The following is a 24,224-nucleotide window of genomic DNA, read 5'->3' on the forward strand; positions in this document are numbered from 1 at the left end:
CATGGACACAGAGCCTCAGAGAGGTCAGTGGCCACAGTGCTCTGGTGAAGGAGGTCACACATGGCCAGGTGGTTTCAACTTGTTGGCCCCCGTTCTCTTTCCTCTCTTCCCCCTAGAAAAAAAAAAAAAAAAAAAAAAAAACAAGAGCCCCTCTAGGGGCCTCTGATGTGGAATGCATGTTATGAATTACAGGGAGCATCCCATGCCTTAGCATAATGTTAATACTAAAAAGAAAAGAAAGAACCACATTATAAAATGAAGCCATTTGGTGTAATGACTTGTACCTTTTTCTCTTCCTTTAGGGATGGCTGGAACAATATATTTCTTGACTGACCTGTTAGTCCCCACAAAGGCCAAGTTCCCTGCATTTGAACTCTGAAAGGAAAGCACGTCCCCGGCAGCATGACCCTCTCTGTATATTCCAGCCTAGGCTAAGTGCTTCCGCTGCTTTGGAAGGCGCAGAATGAAACTGTGTACTTGATGTTGTTGGGTTTTTATTTCCATCCTTTGTCTTCAGCAGTTCAGCACCTTCCTTTTATTATTTACTTTTATTTCAAAGTGTAAGTGAAAGCCATCTTAATTTTCTTCCAAAGGGAAGGATAATTGACAGGAATAGTATTTACAGACTTAAGAGGAAATCTTCCTCTTATTTAATTTTATGACTGTAATAATGTGTTAGTGCTCTTTAAAATGTTTTCTAAAAATTCAATAAGCCATGACTGGTAGCATGCTAGCCTGTCTGCTAAGAAGATGGAGGCAGGAAGATCACAAGTTCAAGGCCAACCTGAACAACTTAGTGATACCCCATTTCAGAATAAAGAGGTGAGAGAGATCTGGGGAATAGCTGAGTAGTAGAACACTTTTCTAGCATACAGGAGGCCCTAGGTTCTGTCCCCAGCACTCAGGTGTGAACACACACACACACACACACACACACACACACACACACACACACACACACACGTCAGCACAGGTGGACAGATTGTATGTAAATGGCCATCGTTGAATATTGCCTTCCATCTCTTCTGTTGAATATTTTTCCTCCAACAGAGAGTAGTTTTATGACTTGGTTTTCTCCAAGTGGTTGATTATTAAAGGGGACAAAAATATAACCCATGCTTCTGGAAGAAAAACTGTAAGAATTACAGACTAGACGTGGGACCTAAAAGTCATTTTTTAAATTTCTGGTCCCTGTCTGAACTAGAAATACCATTGTCAGTGAGCCACATGAGCACTGTATTCCAGCAATGTTATCAAAACTTAAAAATGGTTGTGATGCACATTCTGATCTGAAAGTTAATTCACCAACAACAGTTCCTTGTTTTCCGATGTATTTTGGAAATGTTTAGTTGAAAAATGTTTGGCCTTAAATGTTCCTGTGAGATCTGGAAGTAGATTTTGTGTGTAAATTTGCTGAGACAGTCTTCCAGCCTGAGCTTTGAAAGTCTGGGTTAGGTTTTCCTTGCTTTTCTGGCTGTGCTTAATGCCACAGTCGCCCCTCCCTGTGAGATGATCTGAACATTGATCTTCTCACCAGATAGGACAGAGTCTGCTTAGGCTTACAAAGCGGGTGGGGAGGGAGATGCTGTAACCAATAGCTTCTAAGAGAACAGAGCTTTTGACAAGAACTCTTGTTCTTCGGAGGCATCTGATATTATGGCCTCCATGCTGGTAACAGCTCAGTCTTTACATATCCCAAGTGCAGCCCCGTCCGAGTCTGAGAGCATGGAGTCGGGTTGCTTTATTGAGTCAGGACTCCTTAGTGCTTCTAACTCTGACCAGATGCTTTTTGACTTCTTCGCCCCCTCTTCCTCCTCATATCACAGGCCTACGCAGGCCCTTTGTAACCGACTGGGAACATTTGCCAGCTTTAATGCTACAGGGTCAGAGAATAGTTAATGGCTCTTTTGTGGCTCTCGTGGTCATGCTATTTTTATTGGAAATCGAGTCCCCATGGAGTCTGTGCTGGTTGCTGTGAGGAATAATCCCGTTATTTTCTGATTGGCACCAAAATAGCTAATACTATGTGTAATTTTCTGGCCCTTTAAAGGCTACCTACAGTAGGATCCAAAGAACAGCTCAATGCTCAGTTCCTGGGGTTGGATTGCTCCTTCTGTGGCCCCTGTACCTCAGGGACGTGTTTGACTTCACCCTCTCAAGTGCTGCTGGATGCTGTGTGCAGACTGCCTGGTGAAGGCTGCATCGATGGCGTCGGTATTTGTAAGTGAGAATCATAGACAGCAGAGGGCATCTGTTTGGCGGGCTGTCCAGCTTCAGAAAAGAAGCCCACTTGGTTTAGTTAAGTGACCTACTGTATTCTGCCTGTACTATCAGCTACTGTCCTCACTTATTAAAAGAAAAGAACCAGTATTTTGGTCCATCGAGAGTGTTGGTCACAGTACTTCCCCAGGCATCCTGACTAATGTAGCCCCAGAAAGAGTTTCGACCTTCGCCCTTGTGGGTGTCTGAGCTGCCTTCTGCATGTTACCATCCATGAACAGATCCATCGACACAAACGGTTCCGCTTCCATCTCCGCTGTAGCTTTTGAACTTACTACACTGACAGACTCTGTGCCCCTTGTAGACATGGAGTTTTCTAGGCTTTTTAAACTCAGGTACAGTCCGAAGCTCACGCCCACACCTCTCCAGCACTGTGCGGAAGCAGCGCTGTTGCTTTTGTTCCTCAGATGGTCTTCTTGGTTTAAAAACCTTCCAGAGGTTTCCGGGGAACTCAGTGGCATCGCTAATCTCCATACGGAGACTGGACGGTAAAATGTACAGAGCCTGGCAAGCAGTGTATTTATCACATTGTACATTTCCGCCCTTAACCGTCCATCATGTAAAATGTCAACATTACCATGACCAGCTCCATAGTTCCCACCAGACGTTCATTTCCTCCCATCTGTCAGTCTTTGGTCCTTAGAGTCATCTGGTTCCCTTTTCTTCACTCATGTCTCATCCATTTGTAGCTAGAGTTAGCTAAAGGGGGACCTGAGGGTACTTCTTTCCTCCTTATTCCCATTTCCCTGAGTAATTGAACTGCAGCACTCTGCTCCTATGTCCTCAGGGCAGTTTATATCTGGTTTTTTACGGTGCCCTTGCCATCCACCACCTAATTCTGAAATAAACAATGTGAGCAGGAACATTTATTTATATACTTCTTAGGCTCCTAGAAATAGGTGTGGTCCCTACTTAATCTTTCTAAATTCCAATTCCTTGTCTGCTTCCCTGAAACATGTGAGAGCGTGTTTCTGAGTTCTCTGTACCACTGGGCTGTAGGAGAACACTTTACATCCTGTCAACTGGAATCAGTCTTGGGGACATTCAGGGATCAGCCCAAGGTTCCATTGCCACTTACTGGGAAGGGCTGGGATCATATCTGTATCGACTGACTAGCCTTCAATAAAATGTTACTATTGCCTGCTGTTGTTTGCTTATGTTTGAACTTGCAAGTTATTTCTCCATAATGGTAAATCGTGGCTTTTCTTTTTCTCTATAAACCTGCTCCCTGGGATTCGTTCCTATCTTTACTTCACTGTTGTTCCACTCCTTGCTAACATCGGATTTATAGAAGGAAAATGTTATCATATCTGATCATGATACAATTAGGAAGAATCTCCAAGAGTTTGAGCCATGCGGTGCATCACCCACCTTGTGCTTATCTGAGTCTACCTGCAGTCAGTGACTGACAGCCTTCTTGTAGCAATTCTCCCTGCTCCCCGTTCTAAGGGAGCTTGAACTGAAGTCACTGAATGAGGCAGAATCCTAGGGAAAGGCGATCTGCCCAGTCACCCGGGAGACTTCCACTTCTCGTGACCCAGCAAGTCGGAAGTTTGCCAGTGTTTGTCCAAGGCATGTGTTTTCATCTCTGAGCACAAATGCTAGAATGACCTTTGTCTCTCGCCTCTGTTGACTGAATGACTCCACACCAAGGATGGGTTTGATCATTTTTCTCTCCTTCAGATGAAATGAAGGTATGCATGTTGGTGTCAAGTCTGTATGTAGATGCAGGCAGTGAGGCGTGGAGGGACAGCCCTGCAGTAGTCACCGGATTCCATAGTGACCCTGTTCTTGCTTACCTCTCCCTAGCAAACTACGCAAACCCAGTTGTCATTGTATTAAAAACAATCAAAGTTTAAGCAGTTTGGCCCTTTCCACTTGCCCATAATTTGTTTGTTCACGGTCTTCTTATTAATCCTTTGTCCCTTCCCTATTCTCTGATCACTAGACAATGGGGATTTATGTCATTTTTCTTTTCCCACAATAATCCCCACTACGGACTCGGTGCCCCAAAGGCCTCGCGTGTTCTTTATCCTTACAAGCACCATGTAAACTCACCCTATAAATCTCTCCCCGGAGAAGTTGCTGTTCCGTTGTTTCGTATCCACACTCTCCTCTCCAACGCTGTGGTCAGTTAAAGCAGGACACTGGCTCTCTTGCAGTGGAGACCACGCTGGCTCCACAGTTCCACTGTGTGAGCTGATAAACAGTCTTCCTGGAGCCTGGGTAGTGCATCCTTGGGGACATATTTTACAGTTCCGGTGGCAATGAGAGAAAGCACAGACAGTGAGCCAAAACGAGGGCTAATGAGGATAGAGAAATGGATCTTAGCAGGGCCACTTCTCATAGTCAGCCAACTTAATTTCACATCTCTACATTATGTTAACTTTCCATCAACATGCAAATTACAACCATGGTGACATTAAGTCTGCAGCTAATGTCCTGTCACTCTGCAAATAAGTGTTGGAGAAGCCTTTGTGTGGCATTTAGTGGTTATGGAGGGGAAAGACGGACTCCTTATGAATCAGTTTGTAAAGTACTATCAAAATGACCTAATTTCTCTGGTGGACCTGGATAGGAAGGAAAGTATTTGTCATCTCAAAGTGCTGATGGGGGCTCGCTGTAAGCTGGCTGTTTTCTCAGAAACTGGCATTTACCAGTTCACGTGCACTCTCACAGATCCTTTGTGCACTATTAGTACTGTCAGATTGTGTGCTACAGGCACGCCTATTCTAGCGTGCTCTGAGCAGTGCCCTGTCTTTATGGCTTGCACGCTTTGGACGCGTCTGTGTGTATGTACAGTAGGTTCTGCATGCACAAAGCAGCCCCTGTTCTGGCAACTCCATCTGAAGAACACGGGTGATTAGCCAAGCAATTGCAAAATGTTCGGATATTTGCGCTGGTGCCAACTGTTCTCTCCCTTGTGTCGTGAAGCCCGACATAAGCCCGACTCTCGTGTGCTCTATGGCTTCTTTATGGAAATGCTGCAGTTAGATGCCTTTATAGGCACGCAGCCAGCCTAGAAGCAGTTGCCATTAATCCATTTGGATAGCCCTGGTGATGGGCAGGTCGGAGGGAAAGCTGAAGACATAAAGCCACTTATTCCTTCAGATTCTCTCATTTAGTCAACTGGGAAACCCCCAGTAGTATCATTGTTAATAAGTTAGATAAGTTAATAACAAGATCAAGCAAGTCAGCATCCCAGCATGAAGGGAGAGAGAGATGGCTGCTGCAGAGAAAGAGCTTTCTTGAAGAGTTTGGGTGCCACACCCATGCATATATGGGCAGCACAAATTGGGCTATTTGAAAAAAAACAAAAACAATAGAGGAAACAGGGCAGGGGAGGGGTGGATCAGCCAGGAGTTCGGGAAGCGGTGGTTAATAGCAAAGACCATTGTACATAGGAAATTCTCAGTAAAAATATTTCAAATAAGGTTAAATTCCTTTCCTTGAACCCTGTTAAGATGCACATACTCTAGAAGTAGTTCACAGATCATCCCATGTCTTCTAGTCATTGGCTCATGGCACAAGTTGCTTTTAAACTTGAAAATGAGAAGACCACTGCTAGCATGTGCTAGTTGTAGCATCCCATGAGGACTGGGATGACATCTGCTTGCAAAAGACTTCTGAAGTGGACACATCGATGAACAAGTGATGTCAGTATGAAATGGGCCTGTGGGACCAGCCTGTAGTGAGGAGAGATAAAGTATATGAGAGTCAAGAAAACTGGTTGTACATGATAGATAAGGACATCATGGGAATAGGAAGAGGCAGGGTGCTGGGGAGGCTCTCAGGAATCCACAAGGTTGACCCCACCTTGGTCTGCTGCCATAGGGTGCCTGGACTGGTCTGTTCTAGTGACCAGCCTAGCAAATAACCTAGCAGTCATCATAGTACCTTTGTCCAGTGACTGATGGAGGCAGATACAGAGATTCATGGCCAGGCACCAGGCTGGGCTCCGGGAATCCAATTGATGAGAGAGGGGAGGGATTCTGCAGGCAAGGGGCGTCGAGATCATGATGGGAGGATGTGCAGAGATGACTGCCCACACTAGTGGAAGCCCATGAACTGTGGACTGGTGGCTGTGGAGCCCCCATGGGTCTGGACTAGGCACTCTGGATACGGAAGATGGTTGTTTGGCTCAAACTGTGGAGCACCCAGGCAGGGGGATCAGGATCTGTCCCTCCCTGGTCCATGGGCAGGCTTCTAGAACCCGATGCCTGTGCTGTGATGCCTTGTGCAGCCTTGGTGCAGTGGGAAGGGGCTTGGACCTGCCTAGGCTCAGTGTGCTGGGCTCTGCTGACTCCCCATAGGAGACCTTGATTTGGGGGATGTGGGGATGCGGGGTGGCTTGGGAAAGAGGGCTGGGGGGTGGGAGGAGGGAGGAGGGGGGATCTGTGGGTGGTATGTGGAGTGAGTAGAAAATTTCTTAATGAAAGAAAAAAAGTAAAACTGGCTGGAAAAAACAGAACCATGGCTTTGTTCAGTCCACTGTGCATGCAAATTGAAGTTGCGTAGGGATCTCTGTGAGATGCTCCTAAACGAGTTAGAAATCCATCGTGAATCCCAAGGAGAGAAAAATGAGTCAGAAGTGGGCAGCGGCAATGACAGGAATCTGGTTTCTAACTGTCATGGTCATGTAGGATGGAAGGGGAAAGTATGGTCTTATGAACAGCATATTTTGTAGTGGTGAGTTTAAGTATCACAAAAAGATAGCCAGAGCAAAGGATTAACGTGAGTCACCTGGAATCAGGAGCTCACAGCGGGAAATTAGAGTCCTCTTCACCTCATTCAGTTTATAAGGAGCCAAAATGCACCATCCTTAAATATGTTATTATTAAACACAAATCAATCACATTCTTTTCCCAAAGCCCGTGTTGCTCAGTGTATTATAAGTAGTAAATGTATACAGGTGCTGCTGGCCGCATGTCATTTGCCACAATTCTAGGGTCAGAATTTCATAAAGTGATGTGGGTTTCTGGGGTTTCAGATGCCATCCACCCAGGACTACGTAAGAACCTAAAAACAAAGCTGACATAGGAGACTTGGAAACCTAATTAGAAACGGGGGGGGGGGGGGTGTGCTTTCTTTTCTCCTAAATTAAAAGCCTGATGCAAACGAATACGATCATTACTGTCCCTTATTCCTGTCCACATGAGCATGTCTCCTGGGCATTTGGCAGTAGGAACTGATCCAGGTTCGGATGACTCACAGCCAGAGGGTCACTACCAATAATAGTGGCTGCTCAGCATGCTTTGTTTTCATTTTGATAAGCCCTCATCAACGGAGTTAAAACTGGATGTGCTGTAGTGATCACCGAAGACGGTAAAATGATAAGTCCATCCCGTATTCACTTTCGGAAAGTAAGATTTTCCAGTAAACTGTTTCTGAGAATTCCAGAGTCTAAGAAGGTGGAATACAGTAGGTAAACAAAAGATGCTCCTCTCAGGAGAGAACAGAAACATGGACCCCAGCTTCAGGAGGACTTCCTGGGAAGCCGCCATTCTGCTGTTTGTCCTGACACAGTCCAGGCAGGAAGCTGGCACACACTAGATGTCTGGCGGCCACTTTAGGAAAGAGGACAAGTGGAGTGGTTTGCTATTGTAGAACCCAAGAACACACCACACATCTGGGCATGGCGGCGCACACCTGTATCCCCAGCACCAGAAGGTGGAGGACCAGGAGGCCAGTGTCATCCCCGGGTATGTAACAAATCCAAGGCCAACTCAGCATGATGTGGTATCGTGTTTCAACACAGTAGAAACGGGAACAAAACCACTTACAATGCAGAAGACAGACACCAGAGGGAGCAAGAAGATATTACAAAGTCCCGAAAAGGGAACCTGGCAAGTATGTCTAATTGAGAAATTAAAGCCACAAAGAAGTTATATTTTCCTAAACCAAGGTTTCAGAGCCCCCCTTCCCCCAGTATCTAGCTGGGTTTAACACTGAGCATATTCCCCTGTAGAAAACCGACTGTAAACACTGGGACAAAAGTGGATGCTTGCTTTCTTCTTGCTATACAATATGAGCAACATCTGCATGTTTTATTATAATTCAATACATGTATGCCATGTGTAATAATCACAGAGAAATGGGCATTTCTGTCTCTTCAACCATTCTTATGTATTGATAATTTCATACTCTCCCAGACATTTTGAAATATGTTTTTGGTTGTAAGTCTAGCCTTTAATGACTGAGCCATCTCTCCAGCCTAGCAATAGCAGATATGTAGCCTGAACTGGCCATCTCCTGTGACCATAATGGTGTCTAGTCCGGTTGTCATCAGGGAGGTTTCATCCAGCAACTGATGGAAACAGATGCAGATCCACAGCCAAACATTAGACAGAGTTCAGGGAATCCTGCGCAGAAGAGGGGGAGAAAGGATTGTAGGAGCCAGAGGGGTCAAGGATACCACAAGAAAACTCACAGAATCAACTAACCTGGGCTCATAGGAGCTCACAGAAACTGAACCGACAACCAGGGAGCCTGCATGGGACTGACATAGGCACTCTGCATATATGTTACAGTTGTGTGGCTTGGTCCTCTTGTGGGATTCCTAATGGTAGGAGCAGGGCTGTCTCTGACTCTTTAGCTTTTGGGACCCTACTCCTCATACTGTGTTGCCTTGCCCAGCCTTAAAACATGGAGGTGCTTGGTCTCACTGCAAGTTAATATGCCATGTTTTGTTGATACTCATGGAAGACCTGTCTTTTCCTAAACAGAAACGGAGGAGGAGTGGATTGGGGGGTGGGAACAGAGGAGGGATTGGGGGAGTTGGGAGAGGAGAGGAAGGAGGAAAAACTACAGTAGGGATGTAAAATAAATAAATATTTATTAAAAATATATCTTAACTGCTGGGCAAGCCAGAAGTGATTCCTCCTCTCTGCTTTGCCCTTCCTGAACTTCACCCCATCCTCCCTCTTCTGTGTCTCCTCCAGTTTCTAGCTACCACTCCTTCAAACACTTCAATCCTAACCCAGAGTTATAAGTTACATGAGAACAGAAAAGCTGGCCCCATGCTAAGAAGCAAAGTGCTAAGCATCCTAAGAAGCAGAGCAATTCCAAAGAAATAAGAGATGGGAATTACCTGTTTCTGAGATCAAGAAAACAATATAACACACAGAAAAAAAAAAATGAGACTGCTAGCAAATAGGCAGAAAATATAAAGAAGAGCCAAACAATTTGGGGAATGAAAAACACAATAACTAAGATGACAAAGTCAGCAAAGGAGTTCCATAAAGTGGGAGAATCATTGAGTTGAAATATAAATCTTTTGAAACCATCCGGTCCAAGAGAAAATAATCGTAATGAGTAAAGGCGTGAGGAACGCTCAAAGGATATATGTGTTACCTTCAGGAGAGTCACTATGTGCACTATGGGAGCTTCAGAACAGTACAGGGGAACAGAAAATGTAGGTAAAGAAAAATGGCTTAAAATGCCCCAATGCTGAGAAAGAAAACTAACATCCAGGCTGGACACAAAGCAATCTGTCCTCAAACATACTAACAAGTCATCAAAATCGTAGGTGAAACTTCTGAAACTGGCAAGACAAAAGTGGGTTTTCACACACAAGGGGCCTTCACTATGACTGTGAAATAAATCCTTCTCAGCAGCAACCTTGCCAGCCACTGTGGGATGTATCCCAAGTGCTAAGCAAGGTGAAACAATGGGAAACAAAAATACCTCCCAAATCAAGAATATTACGTCTAACAAAACTATCCTTCAAAACGGATCTGTGTTTTCCTAGATAATCGTAAGATGGTCCCATCACCACTAAACCTGCGACTGCACACAGTAGAAGAAAAAGTTCCAAGTTGAAACAGAAGGACACACAATACAGAAGCATTTGTGCCCAGAAAAAGATAAATATGGAGACAGGAGCAGAGTGGTTTAGTTAAGGTGGCCCAGGAGTGCTTCTAATTCTGGCATGAAAATTAGCCGGGTGGTGGTAGTGCACAACTTTAATCCCAGCACTCAGGAGGCAGAGCCAGGTGGATCTCTGTGAGTTCGAGGCCAGCCTGGGCTACAGAGCAAGATCCAGGACAGGAAACAAAACAGAGAAACCCTGTTTCAAAAAACCAAAAAAAAAAAAAATTAAGTATAAAACATTGATATATAATATAAAGGAGTGTGGTTTCTGATAATAAAAGTGTGAGCAAAGTGAACATCCAGATTGATATTAAGTTATAGGTTTAAACCATTATCACAGGAAAATGATGCTTTAGATAATCGTAAGTGCTGAGAAGCATATATACCTACAGAAGACACACACAGGAAAACAAGAAATCGTATCACCACCCCAGTCAATAAAGCATGAAAAGACACTGAGAGAAAGAAGTACGAGACAGACAGCAGGTGACAAAGGCAAGAAGTCTACACAGCCATGGTTCCTAGTTGTGCATGGGTTTAATATTGTACCCAAAAGACATAACATTGCCAAATGGAACTTTTCAAAATAAAACAAGATCCAATGATGTTCACTTTAATTTTATTTGTCTATGAGAGATGCATTTTAGATTTAAGGACACACATAGATATCCCCCCCAAAAAAAAAAATGAGAAAGAGATATTGTATGTAAATGGTCATTGTTTTTCTTTCTCTCTTTTTAGTTTTTTAAGATAGGGTTTCTCTGTGTAGCCCTGGCTGACCTGGAACTCCCTCTGTAGACCAAGGCTGGTTTCAAACTCCCAGAGATCCACGTGCTTCTGCCTCCTGGGTGCTGAGATTAAAGGCAGCGCCACCACACCAAGCTGTAAATGGTAATTTTAAGGAGTGTCCATGTTTACTATATCACCCAACATAGTCCATGTCAAAATGGATCAGCAAAGAGACATAATGGCAAAAGGATCAATTCCCCAGGAGTATGCAGCTATTACAAATAAATATGCATCCAACTTCAGCATGACCAAATATTTGAAGCAACCACTGCAGGGATGGAGGGAGAAACAGATGCAGTATAATGATCGGTTTCAACGTCCCACTTCCGATGATGGAAAGAGCATAAGGACAAGATCAAATTAAAAGATCAGAATCAAATTCATTAGACGCTGTAGAAGTAGTACTCAGGGGTCGCATAATGATGAAAAAGAAGAGGGACCTAACACAGTACTATACACACCTCAGTAAACTAGAAAAAGAACTACCTACTCTCAGCGTTGATACGCAGGATAGTCTCCAGGCTAGACCACACGCTAGGTAGCAAAACACCCTGAGAATGTCAGATCTTACCAACCACGATGAAATGGATGTAAACATTAATGCCAAGAGGGGAGCAGGAAAATTCATAGACATTAACTCACTTTTGAATGTGTAGGTCAGAAAAGAAATTAAAAAGAAAAAGCACTTCCCTCTTCCCCACCACCAGATCAGACTTCTCTTGATTGTATGGACACCCAACTCTTCTCCTTGGCTTGGTTCTTTATTAGCTCCATTGTATGACCACTAAGCAATCATGAACTCTAATACCTCATCTCAAATATAGCAAACTGTATAGGGAGTTCACTTTAATTTTATTTAAAATTGTATAATATATTTTAAAGGATATTTTATATCTGTCCATTTGTCTGCAAGGAATTTAATGCATTTAGCAAATTGTGATTTTTTTTTTTTAGAACTCATCATTACCCAAGTATTTCTAGGAAGTAGAGGGATCTTACCTAAAATATGGAACTGCTCATTTTGATGTGATCTGTGGGGGAAGGGGTGCACATGTGTGTATAAGTGTACACATATGTAGAAGCCAGAGGAAGACATAGTGTGATTTCCTCTATTGCTTTCCACCTTATCTCTGCCTGAGCCAGGGCATCTCACTAGACCTGAAACTTACCCTGTTTGGCTAAAATTGCTGGGTAACAGACTCCCAAAATCTTCCTGTCTCCACTCCAATGCTGGGGTCTACAGCTATGCTTGGTTATATGTAGATGCTGGGAATTTGAACACAGGTCCTTCGGGCTTTCACAGAAAGCACTCTTATCCACTGATACATCGCTCCAGACCCTCTTTTTAAAATGAGGTTCTACAAAGATGGCCCAGGCAGCCCCAAGTTGGGATCAAATGTTTCATGAGAACTTAGGCTGTGAAAGAGAAAAAACAAAAATAAAAACAAAACTATGGCGGGGATCTCTATTTAAAAAAAAAAAAAAGCCTAAACAACAATGAAATGTCAATATAAAGCTAGTGGTGTTACATCAACTATTACTGTATTTTAGAACCCCCCATCTATACCTCTAAGCCCATGGAGGGGAAAGAAAATCTTAAGTGCAAGACATTGTGCATCTTGGCAATTTCCCCCACAAAGATGCCCTGATGCAGACAGCACTATGTTGTGCTGCCAAGAGGCCCAGCATGGACAGAAAACTCTGAAAGACCTATGTGTATGAATGTCCTCACCAGCTGAACCAGCCCCCTTGTAGAGGAGACCCCGCTGTGACTGGAGCAGATCTGTCTGCACAGTCACTAGGCTCGGGGAGGCACAGAAAACTGGACTTAAAGCTCTAAGCTGAAGTGTGACTTGTCCAGCTAGAAAAACGGACCTGGAAAGTGCTCTAAGGCTTATTATGTACTAATTCAGAGTCACATGCTTGGCTTAGCTCCGCTTTCTATGTCTCTTGATGGAGCTTTGTCTCTGAGCTGCTCATCATCAAGTCACAGGCACAGGTTTTGTCCACCAGATGTCACTAGAACTCAGTTCAATAATCTCTATTGTTAGTGGACTTGAAAAATCAAGGGAGATAATGGAAGGGAAATTACTTGCACCAAAAATAGACTTTTTTTTTTTTTGAGTTTGAGGAAGTGGCATGGCATAAAAATCCACATAATTAGGCATGTTGGAAACACTGCAAGATGGACTATAACAAACATGGGTTTGGTGCTAATGTCTTCCACTTAAAAAATCAAAGTGGTTTTAACTCGATGTCAAGCTGCTAGTCAGAGTCCAAGTCATGACCGACACCGAAAGGGAAAGGCTAAGGATGTGGGCTCAGGTGTGGGTTAGGATGTCAATGGAGGCTGTGTGTGTGTGTGTGTGTGTGTGTGTGTGTGTGTGTGTAAGAGACAGAGAGACAGAGACAGAGAGAAAGTAGGTGTGCATGTCATCGCGTGCACCAGTGGAGGCCAGAGGTTGATGTCGGGAGTCTTTCCCTGTTATCCACACCTCTACCTCATTATCCTTTGAGACAGAGTATTTCACTGAACCCAGCACTCACGTTTAGCTAGACCAAGGATGGTCCTTCTGCCTCCATGCCCCTGAAACTGGGGTTACAATAGTGTGCCATCACATGCAGCTTTTTATGTGCGTTTTGGGAATCTGAACTCAGGTCGTCACACTTACACAGCAAACATTTTATGCAATGAGTTATCCACCCAGCCCCTGAGATAGTTTTCTAGGGGCCACAGTATTACTTCATCAATTATTTAGATTTCTTCTTTCTCTAGAGCAGTGGCTTCCAACCTATGAGTCGTGACCCCTTTGGGGTCAAATGACCCTTTCACAAGGATCACCTAAGACCATCAGAAAACAAGTTATTTACATTATGATTCATAACAATCGCAGAATTACAGTTATGAAGTGGCAATGAAAATAATTTTATGGTTGGGAGGTCACCACAACATGAGGATCTGTATTAAAGGGTCGCAGCATTAGGAAGGTTGAGAACCACTAATGTAGATGATATTATTAACCAATCCCTTATGTTTAGAAATTCAAAAGCCTTTCCACAATCTTAAGCTAAAAAAAGAAGGGATCACAAAGTAAAGGGGAAGTCTAATTTTTTTCAATTGAGGGAAAATTTACACATACACACACACACACACACACGAGAGAGAGAGAGAGAGAGAGAGAGAGAGACAGAGAGAGACAGAGACAGAGACAGAGAGACAGAGACAGAGACAGAGACAGACAGAGACAGAGAGAGGTGGTATTGTGTTCCCCAAAATATTGTGTACCCTAATAAATTTATCTGGGGTCAAAGAACAGACAGCCACTAGATATAGAGGCTAGAAAATGGTGGCACTCATGCCTTTAATCCTAGCATTCCAAAGGGAGAAATCCATCTGGGATCTCTGTGAGTTCAAGGCCACATTGAAAAGAGCCAGGCATGGTGACACATGCCTTTAATCCCAGGGAGTGATGGTAAAAGGCAGAAAGATATATAAGGCGTGAGGACCAGGAAATAGAAGCATTTGGCTGGTTAAGCTTTTAGGTTTTGAGCAGCAGTTCAGCTGAGAGCAATTGGGATGAGGACACAGAGGCTTCCAGTCTGAGGAAGCAAGACCAGCTGAGAAGTTGGCCAGGTGAGGTTAGCTGTGGCTTGTTCTGTCTCTCCGACCTTCCAGCATTTCACCTCAATAACTGGCCTCAGGTTCGATTTAATTAATAAAAGCTTTTAAGATTCCTGCTACGAGAGAGAGAGAGAGAGAGAGAGAGAGAGAGAGAGAGAGAGAGAGAGAGAGAGAGAGAGAATAAGCACGAATAATGCACCAATCCCATAGTCTTTTCAATAAACACTCATGAAATCACCACACCTGGTGCATAAATAGTAATAGTGATGATAATAGTAGGGTAGATGTTTTCCCAGCTCTGAATGTCTAATCTTCTTATAATTACATATATAAAGTTCTTAGTAAGCCTTAAAGAACCTGCCTGTGTCTGTCAGGTGTCGTGGAATCAGGCCCTCTATCTTTCGATCTGTGATTCTATCTTCAAACACTATCCCCATTTGGCCCACGTAGTCTCTTAGCTCCCGGCACATCTTCCTTTCAGTTCCTGGGGGACAGAGCTCTGACTCTCACCAAGGTCCTTGTGGATATTTTATGTGTGGTGTTCTCAGCAAGTGCCAGCATAGTTTGGGAATTGATCTGGAGGGAACGGGATCATCAGGCCAGTGGGGGACTGCCAGGCAACCAGAAGGCTGGCCCTTTTAACTGAGTAACTTGTGGTAGATCTTCCAATTATAATTTTTATTCACAGGAAGAAATAAGTGAAATGCCCTTCTGACACTCAGATCTTCCCAACACACACACACACACACACACACACACACCCCGAACTCAAAAGTTCTGATCCAATCTTCACACCCTCTTAACCTCTCCCTATCCACATTCTCACCTGGCTGCATGTCCCCCAGATCAGCCAGGAGTCCCTGGTGGACCCTTCACAGGGGACAGGTCCTTCCCCAAAGATGATCTCCCTCTGGAGCAGCCCATTTGCTGTACTTCTAAATTACCATTACCATATCCTCATGGGGACAAGGGAAATTTATACTCTCAGTAATGTTAGAGGGTTTAAAAAAAAAGCTGGGGGGGGGGGACAAGAAGCAACCGACTTTTATTAATAACACTGCTGGAAAAGCAGCAAGGCAACATCTGGAATACTGATTACCCATTTGGCATGCCGTTCGTCTCCGCGGCTAAGATTCAACATGACAAGTGCTGTCAGAAGGAAATAGGCTCCATCTAGTTAAATTAGAATGATTAGGGTCATTTAGACAGGGGAAGTTTAATTTGTATGGATCTAGAAATTTTAGACAAACTGGGATCCCTAAGTATTTAATCTTCCCCGAAGCTCCATTTAAAATTGAAAGAGACTGTTGCACACATCTATAATGAGATGAGACATATTAGAAATTAATTTAACTATTACAGCCCCGGGAGCATGTAGCCCGAAGAACAAAGGGATGTTTCATCTGCAGTTTGTACACAATGGGAGAAGCAAGTGTTCCGACACACATCATTAGCTGGCTTGTTGTCTGGTGAGCTTTTTAAATAGTACACCGCTTGGATAGTTTTCTAATGCGTCTGAAAAATTCTCCTCCCAAACATATGACAGAAAAAATTCTGCGCTAACTTTGTAGTCTAAGTGGAGAGTCTTAACCTTCCTGGTGTCACACAGCCCTGTAGGATCCCATTGAACTTTATGGGCCCTTCTCAGAACAATATTATAAACACACAAAATGTATATGACTTTTGTTTGAGGCAAACACAGAACATCTTTAACATCTCAAAATGTAAAGTACTTTTGTTGAAATTTCAGACAAATGTGATAAAGTATATGTGCTTTTCAGTTGTATATCTAATACCAAAATATAACAGTGTATTTGATAACTATTGTCACTTTGAAATAATGTTTTAAAGCTTTATTTCTATTATATGTGTACGTGGGTGAGGATAAATGTACATTCACCATGTGTGTGCAGTGCTCACGGAGGCCAGAAAAGGGCATTGAAAGCCCTGGAACTGGAGCAAAAGATGGCTGTGTGCTGCCACGTGGGTGCCGGGAACCAAGCCTGGGTTCTTGGCAAGAGCAGCAAGTGCTCTAACCTCTGAGCCATCTCTCCAGGCCCTTGAAATAAATCTGAATTATCACTGGAGTGTGGTATACAAGTCCAGATGATTTTCACCGGTGATGCCGTCACGGTACTAGAAATCCAACTCTGTTGATTACCTGTAATAACTGAAGGAAATGAACTTGGTGAAAATCGATGTGTGATTAATTTCCATGTACACATTCAGAGACTGGCACCTCTGTTTCATAAGGACCACCAGTGTTGGTTTAGGATGCTGGTTCTACAGGTACAGCTAAGCCTGGGGATGGATACTGTAGCTGTTGACAGCAAAACTGACTGAACCATTCATCCCTTAGTTGGTCAGCTAACAGACGAAAGGGCTGAGGTACCAGTCAGAAGCCCAAGAGAGATGCCTGATTTCTGCCTTGCTTTGCTGCCATGCTGCTAAAAGGAGAAAGTTCATTCCAGATTCATGGAGGACACTGGTTTGAATTGCCTGGTTTATTTAAATAAGTGAAGAGTCTACACGTCACTAAGGCTCATTATATCTCTCGGGCCACTCTCTTCATTAAAATATCCCTTTTTTTTTCCATCTGCAATGTCCTAGTAACAAGTCTTGACACGTTCTTGGAAACACCTCAACATTTTCTGCAGTGCAAAAAGCTGGTATTTCTCTTGGGAAAGGTTGTTTCTTTCAGCATCATATATAAAGTGCTGTTCTGGCCGGGCGGTGGTGGCGCACGCCTTTAATCCCAGCACTCGGGAGGCAGAGCCGGGCGGATCTCTGTGAGTTCGAGGCCAGCCTGGGCTACCAAGTGAGTTCCAGGAAAGGCGCAAAGCTACGCAGAGAAACCCTGTCTCAAAAAAAATAAAAAATAAATAAATAAAATAAAGTGCTGTTCTGTCCTGAGGGTCAGGAGGCGTAGGTACTGAAAAGCAAAGCTGACTAAGACCACGGACCATTCATGAGCTACTGAGAGAACTGAATTAGTAAATCTCTACACCTTGCACCAAGTAGGAATTTTCATTATAGACCAGACACTGCAGGGACCCAGACTTCCCTTCTGAGGCTGGAAGAAGAGGGAAGACTCTGGCAAAGGGAGCCAGGAAGTAATCTATAAAGTTTTATTGTTAAAAAGTGGGAGGCAAATAGGATCGAGGGGCTTGTATTTGCAGAAGGTGTGCAAAGATATGAGCAGGTTAGAGCATGTCTGACAAAAGGACAGAGCTATACCAGAGGTGCTAGGACCCAAATGGGAAAGAGTTATTTTTCTCCTTAAGCGGTGTGTAGACAATCTCATTGGCCCCTAACCTCAGCATTCCTTGGGGCTTTCTGGAAGGACTCTTTGTCAGACCCCCACCCCAGACCAGCAAAACATAGGATAGCACCTCGACAACCACCCTAGCACATCCTCCAGCTAATGTTCATGCATGCTTAGGGGCAGGAGTCATTCACCTGTGATGGTTTAGCAGAAAACCTGACCAGAAACCACAGAAACCATTTTCTTTAGAAGAGCAAGCGCTGACGTGCTATTTTCAAATGAAAGGATTGCTTATGCACCTATGTGAAGGCTGGGGCACAGAATGGAGAGGTGACCAGGGAAAGACTGCTAGGAGGTTGTGCCATGTGCCAGGGGAGCCCTGGGAAAAAAATAAACAAGTAAAACGGTAGTCGAGATGGAAGAGCAGGCTGTGAGACAGCACTGACAGATGTTAACAGCTGTATGTGGGAGGCGAAGGAAGGATTGTGTCCAGGGTCACCTGTGACCCAGGAGTTGCCCGGTAAGCCTTACTCGGATGTGCTGCTGCAGGCCAGCATACCTAGTCTCTGATGCTGTGTGCACGCCTCCTCCCCTTTGGGGTGCTTGTACAGCTGCAGTTTAGACGAGGTGCACAAGAACCCACTAGTGACTGGTAATGCACAAACAACGCACATGAGCTCTTTCTGCAAATGACACATCCAAGACCCAGGATTTTAAGAGCAAAGAAAACATACTAATCAGAAAGACCTGCTCTCAAGCTTCTTGAGGATGTGATACTGGGGCTGGACAGGAAATATTCAAGCATGGAGCAACCTGTGTTGCTATAAAATTTACAAAACGAAACACTCAGAAGGAGAGGAAAAAAACTGCTGAAAAAACATTGCAGTGACCCAGGAGACAGCCAGGAACAGCTTCTACAGATGTAGAAAAGAAATGGATAACCGTGTGGGACTATGAGCCGGGAGCAAAGTAGCACTTTAGAAGGATACCTCCCATAACCATGTGACTCCACTCCTCTACAAAAGACCACTGCATGTTCCCCCAAGGTGTCCAGCTCATTAAAGTCAAAGGCAGATGCAGAGCCTGCCATGAACAGAAAGATACTAAGGGGCGTCATGACAAAATACATTTGGGATCCTGAATCACATCCAAAAACCCAAATAGACTAGAGATGAAAATGTCCTCCAAACCTGGTAAATTTGAAAGAAAGACTATAATATAACTAATAGCGTTTAAGAATGTTCATCTCTAGGCTTCAATAACATGCATTGTCAGGTGTTGACATTATGGCAAGTCAGGTGAATTATAAACACTTTGAATAAACATTTTTGCAAATTTTCTAATAGTCTAATTTCATTCCCGAATAAAATTTCAAAAGAAATAATTGTCATGATGGAAAACCTCCTGCTTCCATGCAACTGCTTCTAGTGGGTGATCTGGTGACCCTCATTATTATAATTTACTTGGGTCTTGGAATTGTCCTGTATGCATCTTAATTCTATAAAGAATTTGAATAGAGACATTTATATTGAAGATTTATGAAGCATGAGGCTCAGAGATGTCCCCTTTTATGGTCCCACTGAATGGTGAAAGCCAGGTTACGAAGGGAAGCATGCTTATGTCAACCATTCTCATATAATGCCTAAGGAAAGGATTTCAATCTCTAAGCCTCCAGTCACTATTATTTCCTTTTTCATTCAAGATATATTTGCTACTAAATGTTCTCTTTGCCTCTGGTTTTACATTTGAAATTATTTTGTAAAGGGCCCCCAGAATTCTACAGATTCATGTCCATCTAAGCTGTATAACTTTCAGTACTGAGTACAATGTTCAACAAAAGTTTCAGTGAAGTTACTAGAAAAATCATTCCAGACTCTAAAACAGGTTTGACATTCATCAGTCACAAACCACAGAGTTTGACCATGCTAATTTTGGGAAGGCTTTTCTAGGGTAACAGTTCTCTCTATGGCACCATTAATATTTAAGTGTTCTCTCCATCTATACAGAAAGGATGTTAGTCAGCACTAAAGATTCTTGGAGACCTTCCACATATGCCCATTTATCAAATGTTCAATGACCCTTGAAATCTGACATCTTTACTTAGGATCTGGGAGTTTTACCATGTTGCCCAAATGATACCCATTCCGTAGAAAACATGTTTTATGGTTGGAGTCTGGGTCTTTCCCTGAGCTGGTGATCCAATCACTGTACCACACTCTCTCATGATGCTGGAAAAATGTTGTGAGGAGCAGCCAGATGTTGAGTCAAGAGAGCACACAACCCATACTCTATAGTATCTTGTGTTGTCACATAATGACTTAGCTCTGTCAGATATAGCAAATGCATTGTCTATTTAGAATACTTTCAACTTACATTATGTTTATCAGGATGTCATCTTCCCTTATGAGGTAAGGAACATCTCAAATTTAAGAGCTCCTTTCTAGGAGGCAGAACATTTAAGGACTGGGACTCGGGCAGACTGTAGATTTGGAATAGGTCAGAGGAGGGTTATCAGGTGTTCTGTGCATCGACCTAGAATAAAACTTTTTTTTATCTTTTTTCTCTTATTGGCAACTACTGTTCCAAAGCCTAAAGTAGCAACAGAAAGCTTTGTCTTTCAATGTACCCAGTATGATAATGTGTGTAATTTTTAAAAGGGTGATGATTATATACTATAACCTTTATATCCATGTTCTATACTAGTTTCTAAGAGCTTTTAAGTCTAAGAAAGCATGCATCTGTATTGTAAAGTAAGGCAGAAAGAGATAGGTGGGAACTGGGGCTGTGTTGGAATTGGGGTTGCAGTAATGTTCCCTCAGGGCTAGGACAGCTCTTCGAATCAGACATGTGCTCCCGGGAACACTTGATGCCTGAAGACTTTGCAGTGACTGCAGTCTGCACCATTACTTGGTGGCTCCAGGCTGAAACTGAATCCACTGTGAGTTCATCCCCCACCAGTCTGGAGCCAAGCCTAGAAATAGCTCTGCTGCTGCCTTAATGGCATCTGGGACAGGAGCAAATGTTCTACACGGTGGCGCCTGTTGGCTCTAATCAGATGAATTAAGGAGTTGAGCGTGTTTCCACCATTTGGTTTAGTTTTATTTTAGTCCCCAAGTCCCTTTGCTCCCATTTCAAAGCTGGCATTTTCTCGCTGTAGAGGCCACACTGCCTTATCACCGACAAAGCTTCCTCAAGTAGAAGTATCACGTGTCTCGCCCAGCCTGAAATGCACTATTTCCAGCTGGCTGCTTGCAAAGCTACACTCTGCTATCACAAGGACCACCTCTTTGTCTCACTGGGCCCGCTTCAAATCTCCCTCCTTCAAAGGGCTATGGATCCTCATGGGGCTTTTGATGCCAGCATTTGCGAGGCAGAGGCTAGAGGATCTCTCTGAATTGGAGCCTAGCCTGGTCTAAATACCAAGTTCAAGGCCAGCCAACAAACCAAAGCCACACAGTAAGACTGTCTCACAAAAAAAAAAGAAAGAAAGAAAGAAAGAAAGAAAGAAAGAAAGAAAGAAAGAAAGAAAGAAAGAAAGAAAGAAAGAAAGAAGGAAAGAAAGGAGAAGAAAGGAAGGAAGGAAGGAAGGAAGGAAGGAAGGAAGGAAGGAAGGAAGGAAGGAAGGAAGGAAGGAAGGAAGGAAGAGAGAAAAAAGGAGGAAAAGAATAAAAGGAACTCTCCCAGAGAGTAAGCTAAATGAGCTTTAGTAGTACAAAAAGGACCTTTACAAAATGGGAATATAAAGCTTATGTAAATAAAATATATTTTGTTTATAAAAACAGCATAAGGCTTAGAGTTAAGGAATAATATGTAATTTCAACTCTGAAGATAAGGACTACACAAATCATATTTTCTTCCAATGCAGCACTTACTATCTATTTAAGTTTTACTATTTTTCTGACTGTAAACTGATTTTTTTTTTTGCCCCACAAATGTTGCAATTTTGCATGACTAAAACAGACATTTCTTATCTCCAGATGACTGGCTCAGCTCTCTCTTTCCTACTCCCCTGTAGATACCCTCCTCCTGGCAGAAGACATCCCATAACCACAGTCGCTGCCAAAGATGTTGTTCTGAGCTTATTAAGAATCCTCCTCTAGCTGAACCAGAGCCAAGAGAAGACACCACCGTCTCTGTGCATGTTAATAAACTTATCAAAATAAAAAAAAATACAAGCAATGTAAAAACAAGTAGCTAAGGAGAAAAGGGAAGGGACAAGGGACGGTGATGCTGTTTGCTCTCAGCTTTACCCTTCTCTTTCTTATCTACTCAACTACCCAGACGTTGCCGACCAACTTATGAGTAGATAAAGTTGTTCTAACCCAGTGATTCTACCAATGATCCCTCCATCCAAGGCTCTTTACACCTGGGGGTAGAAATAATCTGCAAGGATAAGGATCGATGCAAATGCAGTGGGATTATTGAAAAGCTCGGTATTACTGCATGACGCAGAATTAACGAGGATCACTTCTGCTCATGCCATCAAGCTCATGGGACCGTGGCACTACTTCTGCCTACTCTCTGCTTTCATCTAAGGAGTCGCTTTCTCCCTCATTTAATGGAACTCCACATGTGATTAGCCACCCTTTAAGACATGCAATTGGAAAACTCTCCTATGCAGTTCATACTCTTTCTGGAGAGGCTGGCTTCATCTAATTACTCTCCATCACGTGGCTGGCATTGTGCACAGTAGGAAATCAGTAAATAGTCATTGAATTGATGCAGAGAAGATGTTTTTCTTTCTCTGAAGCATTTGAGTGGCTTATTTTTAACTCATTAACCCCTACACTCATCCAGTACAGAATGATGTGAGAATTTTCGCCATTTGTGAGAGTTTATACCTGAGGAAAAGGAGCATTTGCCTGAGAAATTAATGTTTTCTAAGGATATACAGTGTTCCTATGGCTGAGAAAACATTGAACTGCTATTCCTTTTTTTTTTTTAAGATTTATTTATTTATTATGTATACAATGTTCTGTCCACATGTATCCCTGCAGGCCAGAAGAGGGCGCCAGATCTCATTACAGATGGTAGTGAGCCACCATGTGGGTGCTGGGAATTGAACTCAGGACCTCTGGAAGAACAGCCAGTGTTCTTAACCTCTGAGCCATCTCCCCAGCCCATGAACTGCGATTCTTACTCACACTCAAGCCCCTGTCTGCCCTCCACAAACACTGACAGATCTTGATAAGATGGCCATGTAACCTGCCTTCCAAACTGGACACTTTGACAGTGAAAATGCATCAATTTTAGCAGAACATCCAGGACATGTAGTCACCTAACTTCTTGATGCTCTACAGTGTGTCTGTCACTGTGTTCAGTCTTGAGGAGAGGAAAGCTAATGAATGTGTTTGCCTCTATAGTTGACACAGGATGGTGAGAGTCTTGGGAAATGGGTCAACACAATGTGCTTCTTACCCTTACTTTTACCACTTCCAGAATTCCCATTTCCCTTACCACATGTTTCTACTCTAGATAGGAAGTTTGAGAAGCAAGTGAACCTGCTTTATTCACATTAACAAAGTCCTTATTAATCTTTGATATCTTTGTGTGTGTGTGTGTGTGTGTGTGTGTGTGTGTGTGTGTGTGTGTCCCGACAAACCTCTTTTGTGAGATCTGTTGTGTGGTATGACCCTTGCAGCATTCCTTGGCCCCATCCATCCACCAAGATACTCTGCTGCCAAAACCCTAACAAATACATATGGAGTTCCAACGAAAACTTCCCATCTATAAAATAATGGATGGACCTGAAGTCTTCTGTAGCTTCAAAATTATGACTCCATGAAAATAATTTTTTAAATTTTAAGTAAACTTGCATTTGCAGAAGAAAGGAATACACACAGAGCCAAGCATGGTAGTGAATGCCTTTAATTCCAGCAGAGACAGAGGGATCTCTGTGAGTCTGAGGCCAGCCTGGTGAACAGGGTAAATTCTAGGCCAGTGAGGGATACATAGTAAGACCTTGTCTCAAAAAAAAAAAAAAAAAAATACACACAGAGACAGAATCCTCAGGAATCTTTATTCAGGTGTGGGGTCACATGCCTTTAACTCCAGCGCACAGGGGTGGAGGCAAGAGGATCCTGAGTTTGAAGCCAGCATGGGCTATACAGGGAGAGTCTCAAAGTGAAAGATTCTTCCCTCAAGAGCCTGGAGTGTAGCAGAAACAGGAAAAGGCTGAAAAGGAAACAGTAGCTGGAAGGTGGGGTAATTCCCCAGTCCTTGCCAGGGGTCCTGGAACCTGACAGGCAGGAGAAAGTGTAAGAGTATAATCCTAAGTCTGCAGGAGACAGGCCCCTGGTGAAGTTGTATCCAGCAGAGCCATGGAGGTGATGGGCTGGAGATGTGACCGAGCAGAGAAAGCCACGTCAGTGGAATTTAAGAACCAGGGGGCAGCTG

At 43.4% G+C, this 24,224-nt stretch overlaps 1 protein-coding gene across 1 annotated transcript in view; it reads left to right on the forward strand.

The window, feature by feature from the left end:
* The window catches only part of Lancl1 (LanC like glutathione S-transferase 1), a 34,703-nt gene extending 34,222 nt beyond the window's left edge, over positions 1 to 481 (forward strand). Inside the window, exon 9 of the mRNA XM_006974962.4 lies at positions 303 to 481. Coding sequence (XP_006975024.1) covers positions 303 to 379 — 77 coding nt within the window. The 3' untranslated portion in view covers positions 380 to 481. The remainder of the gene's footprint in view (positions 1 to 302) is intronic.
* The last annotated feature ends 23,743 nt before the right edge of the window (positions 482 to 24,224 follow it).

Source organism: Peromyscus maniculatus, chromosome 13 (assembly GCF_049852395.1).
Source record: "Peromyscus maniculatus bairdii isolate BWxNUB_F1_BW_parent chromosome 13, HU_Pman_BW_mat_3.1, whole genome shotgun sequence".
NCBI lineage: Eukaryota > Metazoa > Chordata > Mammalia > Rodentia > Cricetidae > Peromyscus > Peromyscus maniculatus.